The following is a 22,200-nucleotide window of genomic DNA, read 5'->3' as shown; positions in this document are numbered from 1 at the left end:
CATTTCCTGCAGAAAAAGGGAACTGCTTACACTGAGACTAAGCACTGCTCTGATCTAGATCAATAAAATACAAAAGCAGTAAACTATGTACTGATGCTCAAAACATTGTATCTCTATGCTTTCATATATCATGGAATCAGTTGAGTAGAAATCTAACATATTAAAATAGATTAAAATAGACCGTTTAGAATAAAAAATGCACAATATGACATGAGCACCTACATGACACGAGCAAATAAATGAACTACATCCATGAAACACATGAGTATGTATATACTTGATATGTAAGCTCTGATTGTCTAAAAAAACCAAATTCACAAATAGCTGATCCTGAACTATAGAATTTGGAGTCTGGATTTAGAGAAACAGCATTTCAAAATTAATTTGGTGTGAGACTTTCACATGTTTCTCTAACAGCGTATTAAAGCAGTGTTTATACCTTGGCATGTGAGGTATGACAGAACAGCAACAAAGATTTTTTTATTAATGAAACTTTGCCTGAATAAACACAGCCGTGTTTTGCACTAAAAATAGTTCAGAGGTAAATTCCAAGAAGCTTTCTTAAGAGCACATCTCTATCTCATATCCAAAATAAAACATGCAACAGGTAACCAGAAGGGGGAGCGATAATCCAAACATCTTCAAATCATCACTAATGAAAGGATAGCCCAGAGCAGATATTCTAAAATTGTTTAAAAACATGGTGGAGTGCTTTTTGTGGGCCAAAACTTGAGCCTATAGTGGATAAAGTCCTAAAAAAAGTCAAAATAAACATTTTACTCAAGTTATCTGCAGAAAAATCTTTAGTCACAAAACAAGATTAAAATAAAGAAACAGAAGAAATGTAGACACTTATATGCATGCCAATAAAGCCATTTATCTATTTACTGGACAAATAATCTCACTAATACATTTTCTTCCAAAATAATAATAAAAATGTTAATTTAATAAGTTTGATGTTTATGAATGCTTTGGTAGCAATCATTTGGATTTATACAGCAAGTTTTGCCTTAGAGGGTCCTCAGAACATTCTCACTATAGGTTTCCTCTGCTTATCAGTTGGGAAGGAAACACTTTTTTGCAATTTTTTTTCTGTTTCTCTCTCCTTTTTCAGATGTGTCTCAGTAGTCCTTCCTAAAACTGATTTACAGTTGTATTGAAGCATTGGCCATTATAATTTCCAGCAGAAGTATTATTACAGTAGTGGATCAAGGACTCCTCAATTAGCATCCTAAAGCATGTCTAAGAACTGCTCATATATAAGCAAAGACCCCCAAAAACTCCAACCCCAGATGTTTCCAAAGATACTTACACAGTTCTGCACTCTTGTAGTCCTTATACAACTCATACCCTGTTCATAAAGAAGCTATAGCTAATGCTGCTAAAGGAAATTACAGACTGGTCTGAAAAATAGAGAAGATCACGGAAGCCCCCAGCAGCTGTTGTAGAAAAGGACTATGTATCTCTTATGACAAGCACTGGCTTTATCAGTGACTGATTATTGGTCATTGCAAATGTTTTCAGACGATTCACTTTCTGGAGTTAGATGAACTAAACTTGGAAAAGTGCAGTTTGTCCAGAAGCTCTCTGTCACATCCAATATCTGTGTCAAGTAAATACAAACACTGAACAGTTGAGATTTTGCAGCGAGCTACGATTGGAGAAGTCACAATACTTTTTTGTGGGAAGTAAAACCCCTATCTTCAAATTGCAAATAAGATTAGCCAGTGCCTCAAATGAAGCAAGTAGTTTCTCACCCCATTTTGGGTGCTGCCGTGATAGGAACACTGGTGACTGCAGACAGAACCTTCATGTTGACAGTGAAGGAAGACCCTGGGTAAAAATCCTTTTAGTACTGTAGTCTGCCAGTGTGTGCATTAGTTAGTTGTCTTATTATTAATTTAAGAGAGGAGAACATATCATTCTTACCCATGGCAGGGGTTGCTAGTGTTTGTCGGCCTACTAACTGTGCAGGTCCCAGTCCATCGAGGAAATCACTGAACTGACTGTCAGCGCCCAGCCGTACTCCAGGAAATATTAAACTGAAACAAAATAGAAGCTGGTTAAGCATAAGAATAGGATTAATTTTTGTCATCCTACAGTATTTACCACATAAGTACTACTGATACAAGGCAAGCAGCTCAGGATACACAACCACAAATCATTCTACAGCATCAGGAATGTTATGTTTCCCATGGATCCCAAAGCAGTGTAGAGAAACTCTGCACATCAACTCAAAGTAGTCCATAAAATAGGTCTTGCTAAGGAGGTCTCCAGGAGCAGTGAAGAGCTTGATAGGTAAATAGACCAAGAAATGTATGAGAAAACATAAAAAGCTTCATTAAATTTCATAGCCTATTCTTCATTAGTGAATATGTGATTTACATTGATCCAAACCCCATCTGCATCAGTTAGAGCAAACAGGGAAAACAGATGTGCACACTAAATTAATCTGATTGCTGCAGCTGTTTAATGAAGCAGTAAACTGGCAGGTAGTTAGCAGTAGTGATGATTAGAGCTAAACCTAACACCACTATCTAGCCAAAATACTCTGGCAGGCAAATCTGTATCTGCAGTTGCTACCCACCCCTCTGTAACGATACAAACTGAACCTTAACACATCAGCACAGCGTATATGGAAACATTCAAGGCCAGGTTAGACAGGGCTTTGAGCAACCTCATCTTGAGGATGGTCCTGCCCAGGGCAGGGTGTTAGACTAAATTACCTTTATAGGTCCCTTCCAACTCAAGCTATTCTATGATGCTATAATATGTACTTTACCAAGCTGCTTTCTTATATTCCATAGTGTCCACTGTTTTAAAAAAATATACAGTCTCCAAACAGTAACAAATGAAAAAAACAAAGAGAGAGAGAAAGAGTGATCCATGGTGGGAAGACTCAGCTTTGACTTCCTTACAACAATTATTAAAAATAAAAGAACAGACTCTGAACCAAGTCTAGACAGCATATTCCCCAGCAGGCCATCTGCCACTCCTTCTTCCTCAAATGAAATTCCCTATTAGACTGCAAAAATAATAACAAACTTCCGAATAAAACCAAAAGCACCTAGTATTAAAAGCTTTGGTTTCGGCACATCAGGATTATGTGCTTCAGCCATTCAATTCACAGCTCTTTGCCAACCCAGCAGTTGCATAGAAAAAGTCCCTTCCTCTCTTGAAGACTCTGTTCTTTCTATGCCTGCCTTAAACTTACTGACTGTCAGTGACTGAAGCCGGTCAGAAAATATCATAGAATCATAGAATAGCCTGAGATGGAAGGGATCCACAGGGATCATCAAAGTCCAACTCCTGGCCCTGCACAGGACAGCCCCAAAAATCTCACCAAGTGCCTGAAAACATTGTCCAAACACTTCTTGAACTCTGTCAGGCTTGTTGCTGTGACCACTCTCTGGGCAGAAAAACTTTTTCTAACATCTAATCTGAATCTCCCCTGATTTGGCTTCATGACATTCCCTTGGCACTGCATTTTTATTTAGAAAACTCTTTATTTTTCAAAAGCTAAACTTTTTCACAGAAATATAGATTTAATTTTTTTTTTCTAAATATGGTTTCTTTAGATGGAGGAAGAAAAGAATCTCAAGGTTTCCAGTTCAACACCAAGATACTATCTGCTTCTCTCTCCAGTGGCACTATCCTTTCACTCTTGCATCTGCTATGAGATGTTTCTTGCTTGTTTCATTGGCGTTTTTTCCAAAAATGTGTTACATTTTGCCACAGGCTAACAACATTGAAAATATTCACTTGAGACCACACTTCTGGCTATACATATGATAATGAAGGTTGGAAGTACACATTAATCTTAATGTGTATTAATTCTAATCCATTAAACTCCAGGTAAGGGTCAAAGAAAAGAACATGACAAGGTACCTGGGGTGCAAGTACTCAGTTCAATTCTCAAGCTTGCTTTCCTCGCTGCCTTACTCAGAGGTTGATTCTCAAATCAGCAATTTATGGCTCTACCTTTCTGTCCTGCAGAAGCCTGCTGTGACCCCCATATCCAGACCTTGGCTGCCCCAGCCCTGCCAAATCTATTTACACACAATGAGGGTGGAACAGAGGATTAAGCTGAAAATGTGCTCAGCCTTAGTGCTGGGCTCCCACCTCTCCTCTCCACTGCTAACCAGGGAAACAGGCTCCCCCAGCTCCTTCCTAAAGGGTCCAGTTTATTTGGCCCTTTGTCACCATGGTGAGTAACTGATGCCCTACAGATTGACACTCCAGCCTAAGAGAAGGGAAAGAGAATGGCAGGGTGCAGTGCTGAAAGGGTAAAATAATGGCCTGTCAAGGAATCATAATGGGGAAAACACTGGGATATTTTACTCTTGTCCCTCATTCTTCTTCTGATCTTTATCTGCTTTGGCTTTGTATTAGTCATGATGGAGCCTGTTTTTCTTACATGGCTATTAAAATTCTTAGCATTATCACAGAACCGTACAATGGTTTGGGTTGGAAAGCACCTTAAAAATCATCAAGTTCTGATGCCTGTGCCATGCACAAGCACATCTTTCACTAGATCAGATAACTCAAAGCCCCATCTAATCTGGCTGTGAACACTCCCAGTGATAAGCTAATACACAATTTCTTTGGGCAACCTGTTCCAGTGTTGCAAAAAAAATTAGAGTGGTGAGAAGATCTGATGATAGAGGCACCTTTACACAGACCCTTGCCACCACCAGCACAGCAGCCTCGGCTCTTTGTGCCTTATACGATATGCAGTAGCAATTGTGGTAACACAGTAAGCATACAAAAAGGTGAAGCCAAGAAGTCCAAATCTCTCATTTTTTCCCAGGTCTATAAAGGTGCATTTGCCCACTCCTATTTTTCCCTTTATTTGGGAAGTCATCTTCTAAGAATTCCCTAGTAACCACTATACCTTGACACATGCAGTAGAGTCCCACTGAGAACTGTGAGGATGCTGGAATATTCCTGCACATTTTTGTGTCAGAACTGCCTTTGTTCACTTTTCCTACATATCAAATTGTTTAGCAGTGAATGGAAACAGCTGCCCTATTCCCCACAGCTGTCTGTCTGACTTCAGCTGATGGGGCAGCTGGGCTCCGGGTTTACAGCTCTTAATAAGACACTTGGAACAACTCCAAATTAAAATTTCTTTGTATCTAGTACTACTGAACAGAGTTTCATATCACAGGGATTCACATAAAACATCTGAAGTTTAACTATGAAGTAATCTCAACATATCTCAAAGAAAAAGTATCCCTGTGTTTCATTTTGAATAATGCAATTTTAATTTAGTTGTCTTGATGAACAAAATGCCTCACTGGGTGACAGGGAAAATAAGGTTTCTTCAGAAGTTCTGTTTCAATTTCAATTTCCATGAAATTTGTGCTATGTACCTAAAATAGTTGTTTTTCAAATATTTCAAGAGGAAGAATCTTTACACAAAGCTATTCCCGTCAGCTAGCATGTGGGACATCCCAAGTAATGGGAAAGAAACTTCTACTTTTAGAAACTTCTCCTACATTACTGATATTTTTAATGCCACTTACTTGCCCTCGGAGCTATAACTATTTATGCTGCCGTCAGTGGATTCTCGACTTGGCTGTCGAACCATACGACTTCTCATCTCTGCTGCCATTCCTGTTTCTGTGCTTCTCTGTATCGTGCTCTTTAGCTTCTTGCTGCCAGCCTCTGAAAGCAGAGAAAAAGAAGCAACAGTTAGAATAACTTACAGCAAAGTCTTCTCTTGCAGTTTTCGCCCAAGAACGGTGATCTGACTTGGTCATTCTCATTTACTAACATAAAAAGACTCTTCTGATTGAAGAAGCAATTTCTCTTCCTCAATTACAAACTGGAAATTACTTCTCTTTAAAAGGCTGAAACATGAAGATCTTCATTAGGACAAACTGTTACAAATTAGATGTCTTGTTAATAACCTTTACACAGCTGAAATGTAGACAGGTCATGATACTGTCTACTAACCACATACTTGGTAATATGCCTCTAGCCACCTTGCTAGGCTGAGTGACTGCAAAAGAAGATACAATTCTCACAGAAAATTTTAAAAAAAGGGAAAAAATCCTTTATGCATTCCACAGAAAAATGTTAAATACTAAGATACATAATATCAAAAATATGCATTTTGACTTGACAAATTCTTATTTCTCACCACAAAATGTCTTCAAAGTAAACAGTGGACTTCACAGAACATATGATCTCAACAGTTCTGAAACAGAAATAACTCTTGGGGAATTTGTTTGGGAAACCACAGAATAGTTGAGCTGAACAGGACCACAGTGGAGCATCTGGTTCAACATCCCTGCTTCCTAGAGCCTATTGCACAGGATTGTTGAACAGTTCTTGAATACTTCCAGTGAGGAGACTCCACAACCCCTCTGGGCAGTCAGACTCTAGGCTTGCAACTGTAGGATTAGAAAGTAATGTAAATATTTTGAAATAGTTTAAAGACTTCATCCCTTTGGTCAAGCTTCTATCCCACATCCTTTAAAATGCTATTTCATTTTCACCCAGAAGTTTTCATGTTTTCCTTGAGCAAGAAGGGCTTCCAGTCCTTTACAGGTTCTCTATGTGTTATGGCTGATCTAGAGTGAATTCTGGTGTCACATGGCAGAAATTAGTCTTCTAGATGATGACAGTTGTTCTCAATGATCTTTAAATTTCTTCCACCAAAGCCTCCATGTGATCATGTGATGCAATAACGCGCTTTCTTCAAACTTATTGTCCTGTTTTTTTTTTAAATTTAGTTCAAAATATGTACCCAAAGTTCAATGGGTAACATTACTTTCTCTCAGAAAGTCATAGATATGACAAAGTTTCACATAAGTACATGCTACAACATTCTTCTGCATTTACCCCTTCATTTCAGTGCTCCTTTATTCACCCCTGGAAAGTCTGCATGCATCTTTTTCATGGTCTGCTCAGGCAAACAGACAAAAAAGGAAATATTTCTTCCATCTCCACCTGCTGTGGAGACTGAATTGCTCTGAAAAATTTTTCACCATCCTGTTGCACATTGTTGATGTTTGCAACTGACAGATCTTGACAAATCTTATTCATCACAATAAAACTTAAGGCTTTTGTAGCCTCCACACAGCCTGCCCATTCCCCAGGGTGTGTAAACATGCTGTGGAGATCAGCTGGCCCTTGCTCTTTGGGTCTGCAGAGCTGGTGGAGGGCAAGGAGAAGTCATACCATAGAGCTATCAGAGTAACCTCAAGGAAAACTTGAATCTCTCAAGGAAAAAGCAAACATGGCCAAAGTGAAAGAATTACTATATTGAGCTTAGAGAAGACATGCCCACAGTGAAAGGGGCTGAGCTTGGCCTCTTAAGCTTTTTGGACCGGGGTTTGTTTATCTATGGCCATTAAGCTGCACCCAAATGCCTCCGCATGGAAGAGATCAACAACTGCCACAGATCCTTTCCTCCCTTCTGAGGCCAACAGCTCTAAGGTTTTCCTTTGGGCCACTACAGGCTCATCCACATGGCCAGTTCATGGTCAGCTGAAAACACATTAACCAGTGCTGCTCAATGTGAGGTAGAGGAGGGTAGGCAAGGTACACCAGGCAGACCTGGCTCCACTCTTACACAGGGCAGGTGGCTGTGGGAGGGATTTGTTGGAGATTCAGTGACTCAGTATGTAGAAACCCAAACACTACATTTGGTTCTGAACTTTCTCTTTAAAACTGAGGGTGTGTTCAGCATGTCAATGCTGATAGGCAGGATGAGCCTCACAAATAACTCAAACAGCACCTAGGAAATATAAGCCACATACTGAGTTGTACTGCAAAGCAGGATTTTCACATTTTCTGTAGGTATGCATTTTCCACACACATTGTTTTCTTAATCTATCTCTCTCTATCTCTCTCGGCAGGATCTGTCTGAAAGTGTGCGTGTTCAAATCTGCTCCCAACAACCTAACAAAGCATATGAGATTATGTGGTTTGCCCCCTGCCCCATTCCCAGAGCCAGCCAGATCAGGCAGCATGACCTAGAAGATATAATAGGGTAGAGCCTGAAATGTGTTCAGCTGAATAGGGTTAGTATTCAGGGCTCAGGAAAAGTAAATGAGGAGACTCTAGGGGTAGCTACAAAACCATCATGGTCTTGGCACTAATTGGTAAAGATATGTTGTTCTGGACCACCTGGACAACATGGTGGGTGCTGAAATTTAACAGTGAGAGCTAGGTTGTTGGGACAGATAATAAATATAGTAACAGAAATAATAACTGTAAAAATATCCATTCACTAAATTACAAAAATTAATATTTCAGCTTTGAGCCACAGTAGAGATTAAAAATAGCAGATGGATTTTTTTTTTAAAGAGTAATGTTACATTGTCAGAGATAACATCGGTACCGATCTTTAAACACACTTCTTTGCTCCACAGATTTGAAAAGCACAGACTCTGAAGAAGGAATCCTTGTGCATGGCCAAAATCTTGTCTTGCTGAGCTGCAAGTACCAGACTGTCTTTTTCCAAGTGCTTTTCAAGTCACTGCTCTCTGTCTACAGTTCCAGATTCTACTTCTTTCTCTTTTCTCATCAGCATTTTTACTTTTCAGGTTGAAGAATCAAAAGCATCCTTTTGCCTCCCCTTATAACTTATATTAATACTCACAATGTTTCCCAGGAAAACTAGAGTCCTCCAATTTATTTACTTTTATAATCTCAATCTTAATATTCTGAAGTACAATCAGAAATATAACAGTAACCCAACAGAATGACGAAACACAGCAACAGTTTTGTGGCATAGAGAAAATTGCTTTTGCCCATTGATAAGAATCAAAATACTTGTTGCACAGGTTTTGGAAGTTTTAACCTTGGTCACTCATGCATCTCATATCTTACATGATATAATACATTATTTTTGCAATTTTAACACAAAAAGTCAAGAGATGGTTTATCTTGTTAGTCTGCTCCTGTAAGCTTTTCAGCAAAACCTAGTTCTGTGAGGGAGGGAGGTGCTTAGCATGCAGATGAGTTGGGAGCTGCTTCTATTTCTAAAGGTATTTTGCTAAAGTGAACTCACTCTGGGGTACAATTCCAATCCTGACTTGACTGCACAATGAAATAAGGGACCCAAACAACTACCAGTGTTTTCCCTGCTATTGATAATACTTCTTTTAGAAAACTTCCACTTTTATCTTGTATTACTTTTAATATAACAGCTCTGCATATATCCTTGGAATGCTGTCTTTACATGAATAATACAGGTTCATAAAATATTCAAGTTCAATATCTATGCTATGACACGCTGAGATTTTCTGCTCCTGTCAGGGTGCCTATTGGAGAATGCTTGATCCTGCTCCAAATCTTTATTAGTTTGACATGTATAATTAAATTTTATAATACATCACAGTAATTTGGATGCACTGTGTAAATTACACTATATTCATTGTGCAGACTGAAGATGTCTATATATTGAATATCAGTTAGATGTAAAATTTACTCTGAATGGTCTATGTGCTTCTCTGCTGTGTCAACTGTGTAAGGATTTCTGCATGCAGGAATGCAGACTGATGTGCATAAATTACATGTAAACACCTGGCTTAACAGGGACAAGCTAGAGAAAAGCTACTACAAAGCAATTGTGATGAATATTTTTTCATATTTAATAATTGATCCCAAAGCATCATAAACAGCCACCTGCAGCTATGAAATATACAGATCTTGTAAGCATTTTGCAATTAATCAGCAGGCTTGTTGCAGCAGTCCTGCTGTAACACACTGACGAGCATGTGCAATGTGCTATTTCCATCTACTTATTATAAATACAGACTATAGTGATTCCTGTTTGCTCTGACAAGAAACTAGCCCTTGATTTTGGTTTTCCCCAACAAAAGTAAGTTAACAAAGACCGGGACCTGAGTAACAAAGCACAGCAAAAAGCAGCTGTGCTCTACCTTATATCTGCATAAAATATCAAAGCATCTGATGTGTTCCAAATTTCTGTACATCCTAATCACTCTGAAGTCCAGGAGCCAGGAGCTATTGACAACAGAATTACAGTGAGAGGGTCAATGATATTATCTAGAGATTTAAGGTGGCCTACTACAGATACCTCAAAGCTAACTTTACATTCTAAATGTAAATCCAATTCAGAGAGGGCAATGCCAGACATTCCCCCCTCCCAGCCCCACCCCACTTAGCAAAGGCATGGCTGCACATGGCATCACCATTGGCCTGGCTTTTCCTCCGTGCTCCGTGTGGTGCCTGGAGGCAGTTACTACATTTTGCTCTTGTTTCAGCTCAGGAAGTCTGAAATGACGAGGGGCTACTGGAGCAAAGCATCCAAGGTGCCAAGGTGCATATTATATGCCATATTACAGGGTCAAGGCTAGGGGACATACAAGAATGTGCAAGGACATGAGCTTGGCAGCTTAATCAACAGGACAGTGTTAGAGACCACTGCAGGGCAGAAGACAATCCTGACATGACCCTCTATGTGCTGCCTATGGGGAGAGGTGCCTTAAGTGAACATTACCCAGAATCATACCTGAGGGCAACTAGTTGCTGAGGACCCAAAAAAGAAGCAAATTTAAATTTGCAGCACCCAAGTATGTGAAAATTAATGACTCGTTCAAAGGAACACACCAGAGAACAAAGCATACACCACTGCTAAATCTACTAATGAAAGGGATCATAAGAAGTGTCATTGCAAGGCTCAAGGGCAATTCATTTGCAGTCTCAATTACACTCTTGCATTCAAAGAAAGCCTAAAAGGACTACAGCTCCAAGCCAGCTCTGACAGAAACTTGACAGGACTGTGACCATATGGTTGTTTTGTACACTGTGTGTGAGACACCAACGAGACTATGTCAACTGGAACAGTAAGGGTCAGCTTCAAAGATCTATAAAAAGAAAAGCCAAGGGCACATTTACTTCTGGACCATTCTGATGTGTTAGTGATTTTTACAACTTCAAATTAAGCTGCTCGGAGGCCTGCTGGGTTACAATTTCTGCAGCATCCCCCTCACTTGGCACTTGGTAGTGCTTTTAAAAAACAACACTGAAAAAGTGTTCCTTGGCTTATGGTCCTAAAACAGAGACAGAAGAAAAAGAATAAACAGTTCAAAGAGTATTTGATTTTTTAAATGTGTACATCTCTCAGGTGAACTCAGCAGTGCATTGATCACTAAGACTGAAAGTGCATAGTGACTATGGACAGAAGATAGTAAAAAAAATTGACATTTAAATAAAAATTTCAACAACACAAGTTTCTAAACTTTATATGATGCTATATTCCCCTTTACTTTCAATTCTGTGTACTCTGCAATACTCTCCAGAATATAATTATCTTTGTAAAAAGACGTGAAATATTGCAGTAATTTTCTTTTAAGTGTTTCTTCCAAATAGCACAAAAATATTCAAAAAAGGAGAATGCTGTTGATATTCTGTTAGATCCTGAGTTTTAAAATCCAAATATAAACCATCATATACTTCTTCCCATCTCTATTTATTCAAACAAATCTACCAAAAAAATTGATGCTAATATAAATTACAAAACCTTCTCAAAAGAATATTTACCTTTACAGCTGATATTCCAAAATTCTATCAGAAGTTTGGAATAAACTGTATCTCAAAACTGTATTTATAAAGCCACAAACTCATTTGGCAAACACCTTTCACTCCAAATAAATACTTTCAGATAATACATAAAAGATAGTACACTTAGCCCCTTAATATACACAATATATTTTTCTGACATATGTAGAGCAAAGGAACAAAAAGCACCAATCCTAAGAAAAGGAGACTTCACTGAATTCATGTCAATGCTTTGATGGCATTTAGACATTGTACAGCAGAATCTCACCTTTTGAATGTATTTTTCACTGAAAATCAAACTAGCAGAGTCAGACTCTTAACAGTTTTAGATTTCAAAGCAACTTATCCAACAGCTCCTAGTGGCTTGCATGAAACAGAAGTAGCACATTGAGAGCAAATGACAGGAATAGTGCAAAGCATCAAAACAAAAGTAAACAAGAAGTGGAAAAACAGGCCATTTTTTACGACCTGACAGTGGTCTCAAAACTTTAAGCAACCGCTTTTACAAATTGTATCTCCTTTAGATATCTTAGACATATTTACTGAAAAAAGTAAAAAAGAAAAGTAGAAACAAGCATGTGTTTTATATGTTTATTCTGATACTTATGATTTTTTCATGTCAGGGAGAAAAGCTGTGTTTAACCAGGACATATGTATCTTAAGGCAAAACAAGGATGTCTGGTCAGAAAAAGATCAGTTATGGCTTCTGAAAATCCTTTATGAAGATCAGTTTTTTTGTCCACATACTTGGAATGAAAAGAGCCCCTGTCTGTCAGCCAAAGTGAGGCAATCAAAGATGATCTATAGCAATGAGTTTCTACTTCTGGGATTGTGCTAATCATACTTTATAAACATACAGAAATGAAAGCATCTTAATTATCTTATTCACACATATGCAAAGAGCTATATAAAACCAGAATATGTCAGTGAAGCTGATAATAGGTACACATGCCATGTTCTTCAACTCCTAAAGCCTTTTTCAATGAAATTCAGTTAGTAAAACAACAGCCCATGTTTCCAACAAATTATTTACTATATAAACAGTTTATAAAATATCAAGCACTCACTTTCTCATATACTCTTGGCTTTTTTGTTAGATGGGAGGAAAATGTGAGACAGAGCAAAATAATAAGCTCAAAAGAGATGTTAGCACTTCAACAACAACCTTTTTAATTTAAAACACAGCCCTATATTACAACATTATTTTAACCAGCCAAGCCCTCTCAGAGAACTGACATATGGTATTGAGATAACATTTGTCCAGTGCAAGGGTGCTGGGGTGCAGCTTGCAATTAATACAGCAGGGGAAAATGAAATGCAATGCAGGAAAAATAAAGGAGATTTTTTCAGATAAACTAAACCAACATTTCATTTCATTAGGAACCTATACATATTCAAGTGATGTCTTTTGTAGTTTCAGGCAGCCATAACAATTTTAGTAAATTTGAGTCCTTTTAAGTAAGTCTTCACAGTTCAATATTTATTATTAAAACATAATACAACATCGTGAATAATAAAAGACAATATTTTACAAGATGATACCACCAATATGAAAATTTATAAGGCATCACTAATAAAGAAATTCACTATTACTGTGCATCTTCAAAAAATTTCCTGAGAACTATGTGCTGTACATGATGGCAGCCCAAAGTCTAGTTATTTTAATAATCTCCAAAAACCTGTCAATTAAAACACTGTCAAAGCTACTAGTGCTAAAGCATCCTCCAGTAAAAAGATGTTACATGCCTTTTTGTACAATTGAAAAGTATCTGAATAATAGCTCAACCCTAACACAATTACACAGCATACTGACCAGGAGATATTACAGCTTCAGAAAGAGTCCCTCCCTTTTCATCTCAATTACCAACCAGTGAAACAATCTGAAAATGCTTTACCTTTCCAGTAGTTTGATTTGCTCTGACTGCAACTTTCAAGCCATCTAAGTTTTATTTTACCACTACCAGCAACTCCCAGGTGGGTATCACATTTCCCTTTAAAAATGTTAATAACCTGCCTTTAAGAGATCGTTTCTAAGGTATCAGATCAGCACCGTACCACACTGACTCTGTTTTTTCTTTAGTGACAGTAGCATTGCAAAGTTGTAACTCTGGACTACCATACATTGCTAAATCAAGACTCATGAACGGCTCACCAGAGTAAAACACAGAAAATACAAGCTTACCTTTGGTTTAAGCAAAATTAAACATTGGCTACAATATAATCCTCAGCAAGCAGCCAGCACCTAAAGCAGCTTCACCTTTGTTTAAATAACTTGTGCGGTTTCTGGGTAGAATAAATCTCTGGGGTCCCGGCGTTGCCTCTCCCTCGTTATCCTGTAAGCACTTGGCACCGCAGCACTGCGAGGAATGATCAAGTTGCTTCACTCACAAGTTCCTTTTACAACTGTGATTACATTACAGGGCCTTGCAGCGAAAAAAGGACTGAACTACCTGCCAGCTAGCACTTCATAATATATTGCTGAAAGGTTAAAAAATTCAGTCAGCAGTGCATTTTCCAGTTATGTGCAAGCAGAGCGGAGCACAAAATATTCTTAGCAACCTTGCTTAATGGTCAAGCATTTTTTTAATGCTGCTGGTCAACATTTGATGAGGAGTCAGATAAATTCAGAATCACATTTCTCTGTCCTGGTGATTTTGACCTATTTTGCATGAATTTGGTACAAAACCACCTGAAACACCGCAAACCCGAGAAAACATCAAATTAGTATTAAATACTAAGTTACAGTTATGCAGCAGAAAATGTTACTTGAGCACAGCAGAATTAAAAGTTTCACTGCCTCTGAAATGCCCATGTACATTCTGGGAACAGAACTTCATTTTTTAATTGCCCCTTTCATTTTTAAACTTTCTTTTGAGGAAACCGACTTTGCAATATTTGTTTCTATGTAAAATTTTTCTGTTTCTCTGATAGCCTATTCTGAAAATGAATTATAATTTCATTTTGCAATTGGTTAAGAATCAATTAATTTAACACACCTTTATCAACTAGCATTTGAAATTGTAGGGACCAATGCGCCTTCTCAGGGTGATTAGAGCCAGAATGGAGAAAGGAAATTACTCAGCATTTGTTAAGCCAAAAGAAGTGAATTATTTCAAATAGAATTATAATGAGGAAAAAAATTAAAACGTGCACAATACAGTTCTGTAGATCTTCAACTTGTGGTAAAGTTCTGGTTATTTCAAGTATCATAAAATAATTCAGGAGAAAAATGCCACAAATTAAACTGTTCATTTCAACTAATAAACATACAACAGAATTTAAGATTGCAAATACTGTAGAGATGACAAACTCAAAATCCTCCCCAGTAGTTATGCAGTATATCTCATGTCACTCCTATGCAGAAATGTCCATGTATTTCCATTGCTAAGGCACAGATTTCCTATTAAGTGCAATAGTTGAAGTTATCTTCTAGATAATTTTAGAAATTATGCTTAGAAGGTGATATTGCCTTTTTGAAAAATACATAGCTGTATGGTATATAATTCTCTCATGATGTGTGTTAAATTAAAAAACCTAAGTAAAATATGATTAAATTGAAAGATTAATGTCAATACAATACCATGGTAGGAATGAAATGCTGATGTTGGGAGCTGCTAATGTGTGCATGTCAGTCTCCCAAGACCTGTCTTCAGCCTGCACCTGGCAAAGGCTCCAGGAGCTGCCTGCCACCTTGAGCAGTTTTACACAAAGCACTGCACTTGTGTCAAGTGCACAGAAGTTCCCTCCCATACAGGTTCTTGCTTAGGGAAACTCAACAGACATTCAAAGTTTAAATAAAAAACACACAGAGGGAAAGCTTCATGGCTCTACAGCACCTCAGAAAGCTCCTTGGGTCACAGCCTTTCCTCCTTTATGCTTCTTCTCCTAATCCCAGGAAAAATAATTCCAAATATTTCTTATTTGTAGAGCCAAACCTCCTTTCCAGGATTAAACTGTTTGACTTACTCTTCTGGATGTGTAACACAAAGGCTGACCAAAAACTTGGCTTGTTCTTCCACCACTGAATCCTGAAATATTAAACTCTCTACAAAGTCAATTTTTCTTCCAAAGTACCACACCTCAAATAAACTTTTATTTAAACTTTCTACAACTTTAGACAAAATTTTGCATATTGTTTTGCAACCTTGTTTGCACTGCTGTCCCTTGTAGCACCATCAGTGATCCCACTGAAGTGTCGGCTATAGTAAACTATAACCATGCTCTTTTTTCAGCCAAAGTACCTGTGCTAATGCTTACTTTGCTTTTGAATTTTTTTTAAAAATGTAACTATCTAAAGTTCCAAGCCAGCTAGGTTGGGATGATGTGCAGATAATACCTCTCACCTTTGAGATCAGCCCAGCTAATAACTTCCAGAAAGGAGGCTGAAAACTCAGGCGATGCTCTTTATTTTGATCACCTAGAGTTCAAATCCAGTTAATAGTGGTCCTGGTACAAAAATTTATCTTTTGAAACAGCTTTTTATTCACAGTAGTAGTTAAGACAGGTAAGTAGTGAGCGAGACAGTCACTTAATGTTTCCATTTCCAAAGAGCTTTTTGTGGCATTACGCTTACTCTGGTTTGCATTAGTTACAGCCATCTGTGGGTAAAAACATCTACGCCTTGGGCAGCGGATCTGTGCTAGATAAACACTGCATAACTCTAAGATATAATTGTTCCCTTTCTGTTTATATTATTGAAAGTGGACAACTGCACACAAAGACCTGCTTCAGAGACACATCGTTCAGCCAAACTTCCCAAGTGAATGCTCCAGCATAACTCCCCTACGAAATCCTAAGGTTTGCATCCAGTATTGCTGGTTTATGTTCATTATCAAATACCCTCTGAGGAAAGCATTACTGACAAGATATAGAAGTTCAGCTGTGCCACAGACAGATTCCAGCACAAATAACCTGTCATCAGTATTGCTTTGATACCTGGGCAAGGTAGGGAGCAGTGTGACACGGCAGGGTTTTCTGTAACACTTGCATTTTGCCATCAAAGGCAATTAGAGGTTATTTTTGCAGTTCCTATGGCTGCTCATTTCTCACTTTCACCAGTTTTCCTCTCTTGGTTACAAACCTTGCTCAGCAAGGAAGCATTTGCCTTTCTCAAAGGTGAAGCAGATGAGACAACAGTCAACAGGCACAAGGCAAAAAGTGAACCAATACAGGAAGAGTTGTTCTGTGATTTCCCTGGTAAATGACACTAAATTTTTACTACAAAGCAAGACTTTTTATTGTGACTATTGGGTTGTTTTATAATAGATTTATCATATAAATAATCTGTTACAAACACGACAAAAAGCTAAGAGAAATACAAACAAAAGGGAGAATTAGCCATATATATAATAAAATAATATTTGAGAGTATCTGAATTACAGCCAATAAATAGAAGCAGAGCATGAGCATTTGCAAAATTTTAAAGCCCTTTCAAACACAAGGCAGAATGAGATGGAGAAAAAAAAAGTGGTGCTAATACAGCCTATCTCTACAGAAAAAAAAAACTGATTCCCTCCCAAACTTCTAGATATTTCTGAAGTGAAAACACTTCCAAACTGCTGTGCCAACTAAAACAGAACATTATATGAAAGACATATTTTAATGCAACTGTGCATGAATACCAGCAAGTTTAAGGATCAAAGGAACTCGTCTTGAACTAATACAATATCCAGAAATGTTGTTCCATGTATGCTATTAACAAAAATAAAATACAAAGCTAATTTCACTAGTTTTGAACTATTAAACAGGCCATTTTCCTCCCTGTGTATTACTCAAAAGCAGACGCTATGATTGAGCATTACATCTTCCTGCTGTATTGATATAGAGGGCTGGAATCTATCACAGATGAAGAAATAACAACCATTTAATGCTAAACTGGAAAATAAAACTTGCACATCAGCATCGGCACCAAAGAAAATGAGAAAGGACAGCAGAAAATTGCACAGCTCTGTAAAAAGGGAAATTTTCAAATCCACATCATAACAAGAAACATGAAAATCTGCTATAATCAATCAACCAGTATGAACCACAGATTTTGAATTCTGAATTTACTTGTGGGTAGCAGAGAAAAAGATGGCTCCCCAGAGCATACAGCACAAAATCAAAATATAATTAACAAACCCTATTTTCATGGTTCTAGGCTTACTATTGGTTAAACAGAAACATGCCTTTTACAGTAACTTTAGACTCTATTACTGAAGCCAAGCAGTACTACATCTTTCCAGGGATTTCCATACATATTAGCTCATGGATGAAGATCATAAAATACAAAAGTAAAACAAACTTGCCTTTCATAGCAGGATTACACCATGGTGCTTGAATCTTGCAGAGCTAATGGTTTGAAGGTCAGGCTCTTTGGAACAGATGCACTAATCTCTTATTATCTCTATTACACAAATTATTTCAGATAGTATTTTTTCTTGGAACCGAGAGATAAACCTCTATTTGCTGCCTAGGATTATTGTGATCATTAATGAGAGTGGTTCTTTTTGGGCGTGTGTTAAGTGTGAGAGGGTAGCTGCTATTAAGTACAGGTTGGTATAAAAATAGCAATGGCCAATTAAATAGCAGGGAAAAGTAAGACACATAAATACCACACAGGTAAGATGCTGTCAAAGTAAGGATTAAACATAATATATGCACAGAAAAAAAAAAAGATTCCTATGTACACAATAAATCAAAGTCACATAAGGTAAAACCTAAGATCAGAGCACAATCTTCCATTATTATTAGGAAATACTATTTAAGGAAACATGCAGTTATTTTATTATACCCTCTATAATAGGTCAGACTTTAAAACTTACGGGTACAACAGAATCTAATACAACAGAAGATTTGAGATAAAACAACAAACAATAAGAAGTGTATAAAACCCGGCTTGTTTATATAAAGCTGGTATTACTACCTTCCTGACTAAGTAAAGTCTGATAGGACATAATACAATTATCTAATTGGTAGCTAACGTCTAATAAAATCACAGTGAAAGATGACATCGAGGGAATGCGAATATCATAAAACAGAAATTTTGTGAAGCTCCTTGATAAATTAAAAGAAATAGCTACTGCCAGAATAAGAACAATGTAAAAGTGAGTTTGAATAAACTTCAATATAATACATAGATATTATAATAACTATTTTCCAGTCTTTGTATCACCAAAATTATATGTTATTAAAGACATCATCTGAAGGCTATGAAAAATATCAAAACTAGTACGTTAGGTATTAGAAAAAGAATATCTTTGAAAAAGACTCATCAATAACAAGATTTACCCTATCTGTTAGTGACATACTACTGAAGATATGTAATGAACACAATCTCCGCCTTCTTTTGAAGTGAGTTTTAATCTGCATTTCAGTGGTAACAGGAGCCAATGTAACTGAAAAATGACTCAAATCTAAAAATTTTTTTACTTAATAATCCTTTCACACAATGTGCCTGATTGCATACTGTCTTTAAAAGAATATTTTTAATCATGATAGCTCCTATTTTCCTCAGCTTCTTATATACGTATTTAATTTTAAACAAGAATATATTATAGTGGAAAATTGAAAGCATTTCTCTCAAGTCAAGATCTTCCAATATATAGTCAGAAAAATTCTTAGAATAATTTATGTTTTTTTCCATTGAAATGTTTAAGTAAAATCAATTTTTCCAACCCTTGCCCAGTGGTGGTCTTTCTCTGAAGACTGCACTATGTGTAATGCCACACTGGGAAAGAGGAAGATGCCCAATGAAGACCAAAACTTTTTCAAAGGCCTTAACCTTCCTATACATTTTTCTGTCATCCTCACAGGAACTTTGGGCTACACAGAGTCACTGACTATATCAAACGAAATATAAAAGCATGGGTTATTTAGAACAAATCTGAAGTGCATGGTGTTGTTAGATTTCTTTTCCCCTACATCCAGAAGAAGTTCTTTTGTCTTACATATTCACAAAAACATGCAGAATTTTCACCAAGTCCAAATTCATCATGCATAGATGTCCATGGGGCAATTCCCCATGAAGCATACATAGGACTGGACCTCACCATCATGAAGATACTTAATACATCATATTTGAAGAAAATTTCAATACTTTTGTAATGTGACATTATTTGTTTCAACTGTAAGGAAAATAAAACACTTTAGAAACCAAAGTTAACTTGCCTATAAACTCTTGTTCCAGCAAAATGGTGCCTGAAAATTTGAAATATTTGCTATTAGGATATGATTTATATAAAGAAGTCTTACGTTTTTAATACAACTCTCAATCTGTGAGTTTACATTATGTTCTGTTCTAATCATCCCAACAACACAATGATAAATAAAGCCCCAACTCAGAATCATGGTGACATTCTGCTCTGCTTTTCTTCAGAATTACAAAGGACATCTACAAGACAGGACATATTACATGAAGACATCTTGTATACACTTAAGTGATCTCTTATCATACTACCTTCCTATTCAGCAAGGCAGGTACCCACAGTATTTTCAGGTATTTTGTAAGGATCATTTTGGCAGTGATAATTATTATTTTGGTAAAAAAACCTAGTACTTGTAATGAAAACATCTTGTTACAGAGAGTTCAGCACTGTGCCATCAAGGATAACAAATGTCACCATGCTATGTTCTGAAGTACCAAACATAAGCTAAAAGAACAGTCAAAAGGATGTGAGTATAAACATACACATTTGCAAGGCAACGCAGTGATAGATGAATCTGTTTTAATATAATTAATGAGCTGTTCACATATCCTATGCATTTCTTCATAGTTCAACTGAGTTCCCAGCTTAAAAGACTTTAGGAATCTTCTTACAGTCAGGTCCTGACTCAGCTTGTGGTCAACAACCTAACTACGCTGCAAGGAGTGATCTGTGGTATTTACCCTTAAAGCAAGTAACCCCTAAAGAGTAATTAATTAAAATCCCCCAAACAGAAACACTCTTACAGGGAGAGCACAAGAAATGAAGACACTAAATGAAGCCTGCCCACATTATACCCCAGCAGCACAGAGCTGAGTCCTACATTAGCATGTTTGGGCATCAAACATTTTATTGCTTTCAGCCACAGATCCCAATTTCAAGAAAGCTAACACTGTCCTGGTTTATATTGTAAACATTATTAAACATGTTTTATATGTAAGTGATATATAGATGCATTTTAAAGTATGGAAATTTAATGTCCCACAGACTCTTTCCTTAAAACAATACCTCTGTGTAAGGATTACACAGAAGTGGTTACACACATACATGCACACTATATTACTGTCAAACAGTTACAAATATCTTTTAACCTCACAGTTAAAGTTGTAAGCTTTTTAGGAAGTCTTGGCTCTTCTGCAGACTGTGGGATTTTCAGAGGATCACTTGCAGTCCTGAAGTTTGCTCCTCAATAAAATGGGACAATGGCACTTACCGTTCCTTTGTAAAATGCTTTAAGGTCTACGGCTGCCAACAATGCAAAGAACAAAGAATCATCACTACTAGTAAAGAGGTCTGACACGAACTATAAAATTCAGAATGTGAATTAAGAGCACATAAAATAAATTGCACTACAAAGTCCAACAGTACATATTTAAATAGTAGCGATAGCAGTTCTTACTCCAGTTGGGATTGCAAAATGACTGCTATACTCTTACTACAGCTCTAAGAGAATAGAAAACTGAACAACAGAAAAAAAATCAGCAAAAAGTCATCCATTTATTCTACAGTCTTATTGGCTAAATTCTTAAGCCCTGAAATCAATGGGATTTTTAAGCTTCAGACTGTCAAGACAATTGATTTCTTAAAAATAAGCATATCCCACCAACAGAGACCATTTTTATGCATGAAGATAAACTACCTGTGCAGCTAACATGTTGACTGGCATGCCTGTGGGAATCTCTTTAAGTGGAAAAATAATGTTATAATGCAAAGCATCAATGTTCACTTCTCAGTTTTGCAACTTCATTTCATATATAGTTCTTTTAACAAAAACTGATGATCCTGCTTCCCTATGGCATATGGCTTCTGTCATAAGTACTGTCGATATTGTAGTCATGGGCACCACATCAACACAGATAAAGAGTAAAACATGAGAAGAAAGTCAGGAGATGTCACATCTGTCACCTTAAACTGATATCACAGAATCACAGAATGGTTGGGGTTGGAAGGTACCTCTGGAGATCACCCAGACCAAACCCCCTGCCACGGCAGGGTCACCTTGAGCAGGATACACAGGAACACCTCCAGGTGGGTTTTGAATGCTTCTAGAGAAGGAGACTCCAGAACCTCCCCGTGCAGCCAGTGCCAGTGCTCTGCCACTCTCAATGTAAAAATGTTCTTCCTCATGCTGAGGTGGGCCTCCTTATGTTTGTTTACAGCCCTTACTCCTTGCTTGACACCCATCTTTGAGATATTCACATGCATTGATGAGATCCCTCTCAGTCTCCTCTGTCACCATTCAGCCTCCCTTATGGGATCAACCACTGACCCAGCAGGACATTTGATTTGCCCTCCTATTTCTCTTCCTCATTTTTAACTCAACTAAACTTCATGCTGTCTAAATATTTACTGTTTTAGCAAAAGCCTATTTGCAACTATAAGCAAAAAGTAATATTTAAACAATACTAAGAAAGCATAGTATTGACAAAAGCATTGACACACAGCCCGCAGGTAAGACTAAGATAACATATTT

General features: G+C 37.3%; 1 protein-coding gene across 50 annotated transcripts in view; it reads right to left on the bottom strand.

Annotated features, from left to right (window-relative positions):
• Positions 1–22,200, bottom strand: part of RIMS1 (regulating synaptic membrane exocytosis 1) — a 305,873-nt gene that overhangs the window by 3,930 nt on the left and 279,743 nt on the right. For all 50 annotated transcript variants that reach the window (XM_064412406.1, XM_064412356.1, XM_064412378.1 and 47 more), the window contains 2 exons: positions 5,529–5,670; positions 1,930–2,042 (listed from right to left, as the gene is read on the bottom strand). In XM_064412406.1, the coding sequence (XP_064268476.1) occupies positions 1,930–2,042; positions 5,529–5,670 (255 nt within the window). The remainder of the gene's footprint in view (positions 1–1,929; positions 2,043–5,528; positions 5,671–22,200) is intronic.

This window comes from Passer domesticus, chromosome 3 (genome assembly GCF_036417665.1).
Source record: "Passer domesticus isolate bPasDom1 chromosome 3, bPasDom1.hap1, whole genome shotgun sequence".
In the NCBI taxonomy this organism is placed as follows: domain Eukaryota; kingdom Metazoa; phylum Chordata; class Aves; order Passeriformes; family Passeridae; genus Passer; species Passer domesticus.
This window is presented reverse-complemented; position numbering and strand designations above follow the sequence as displayed.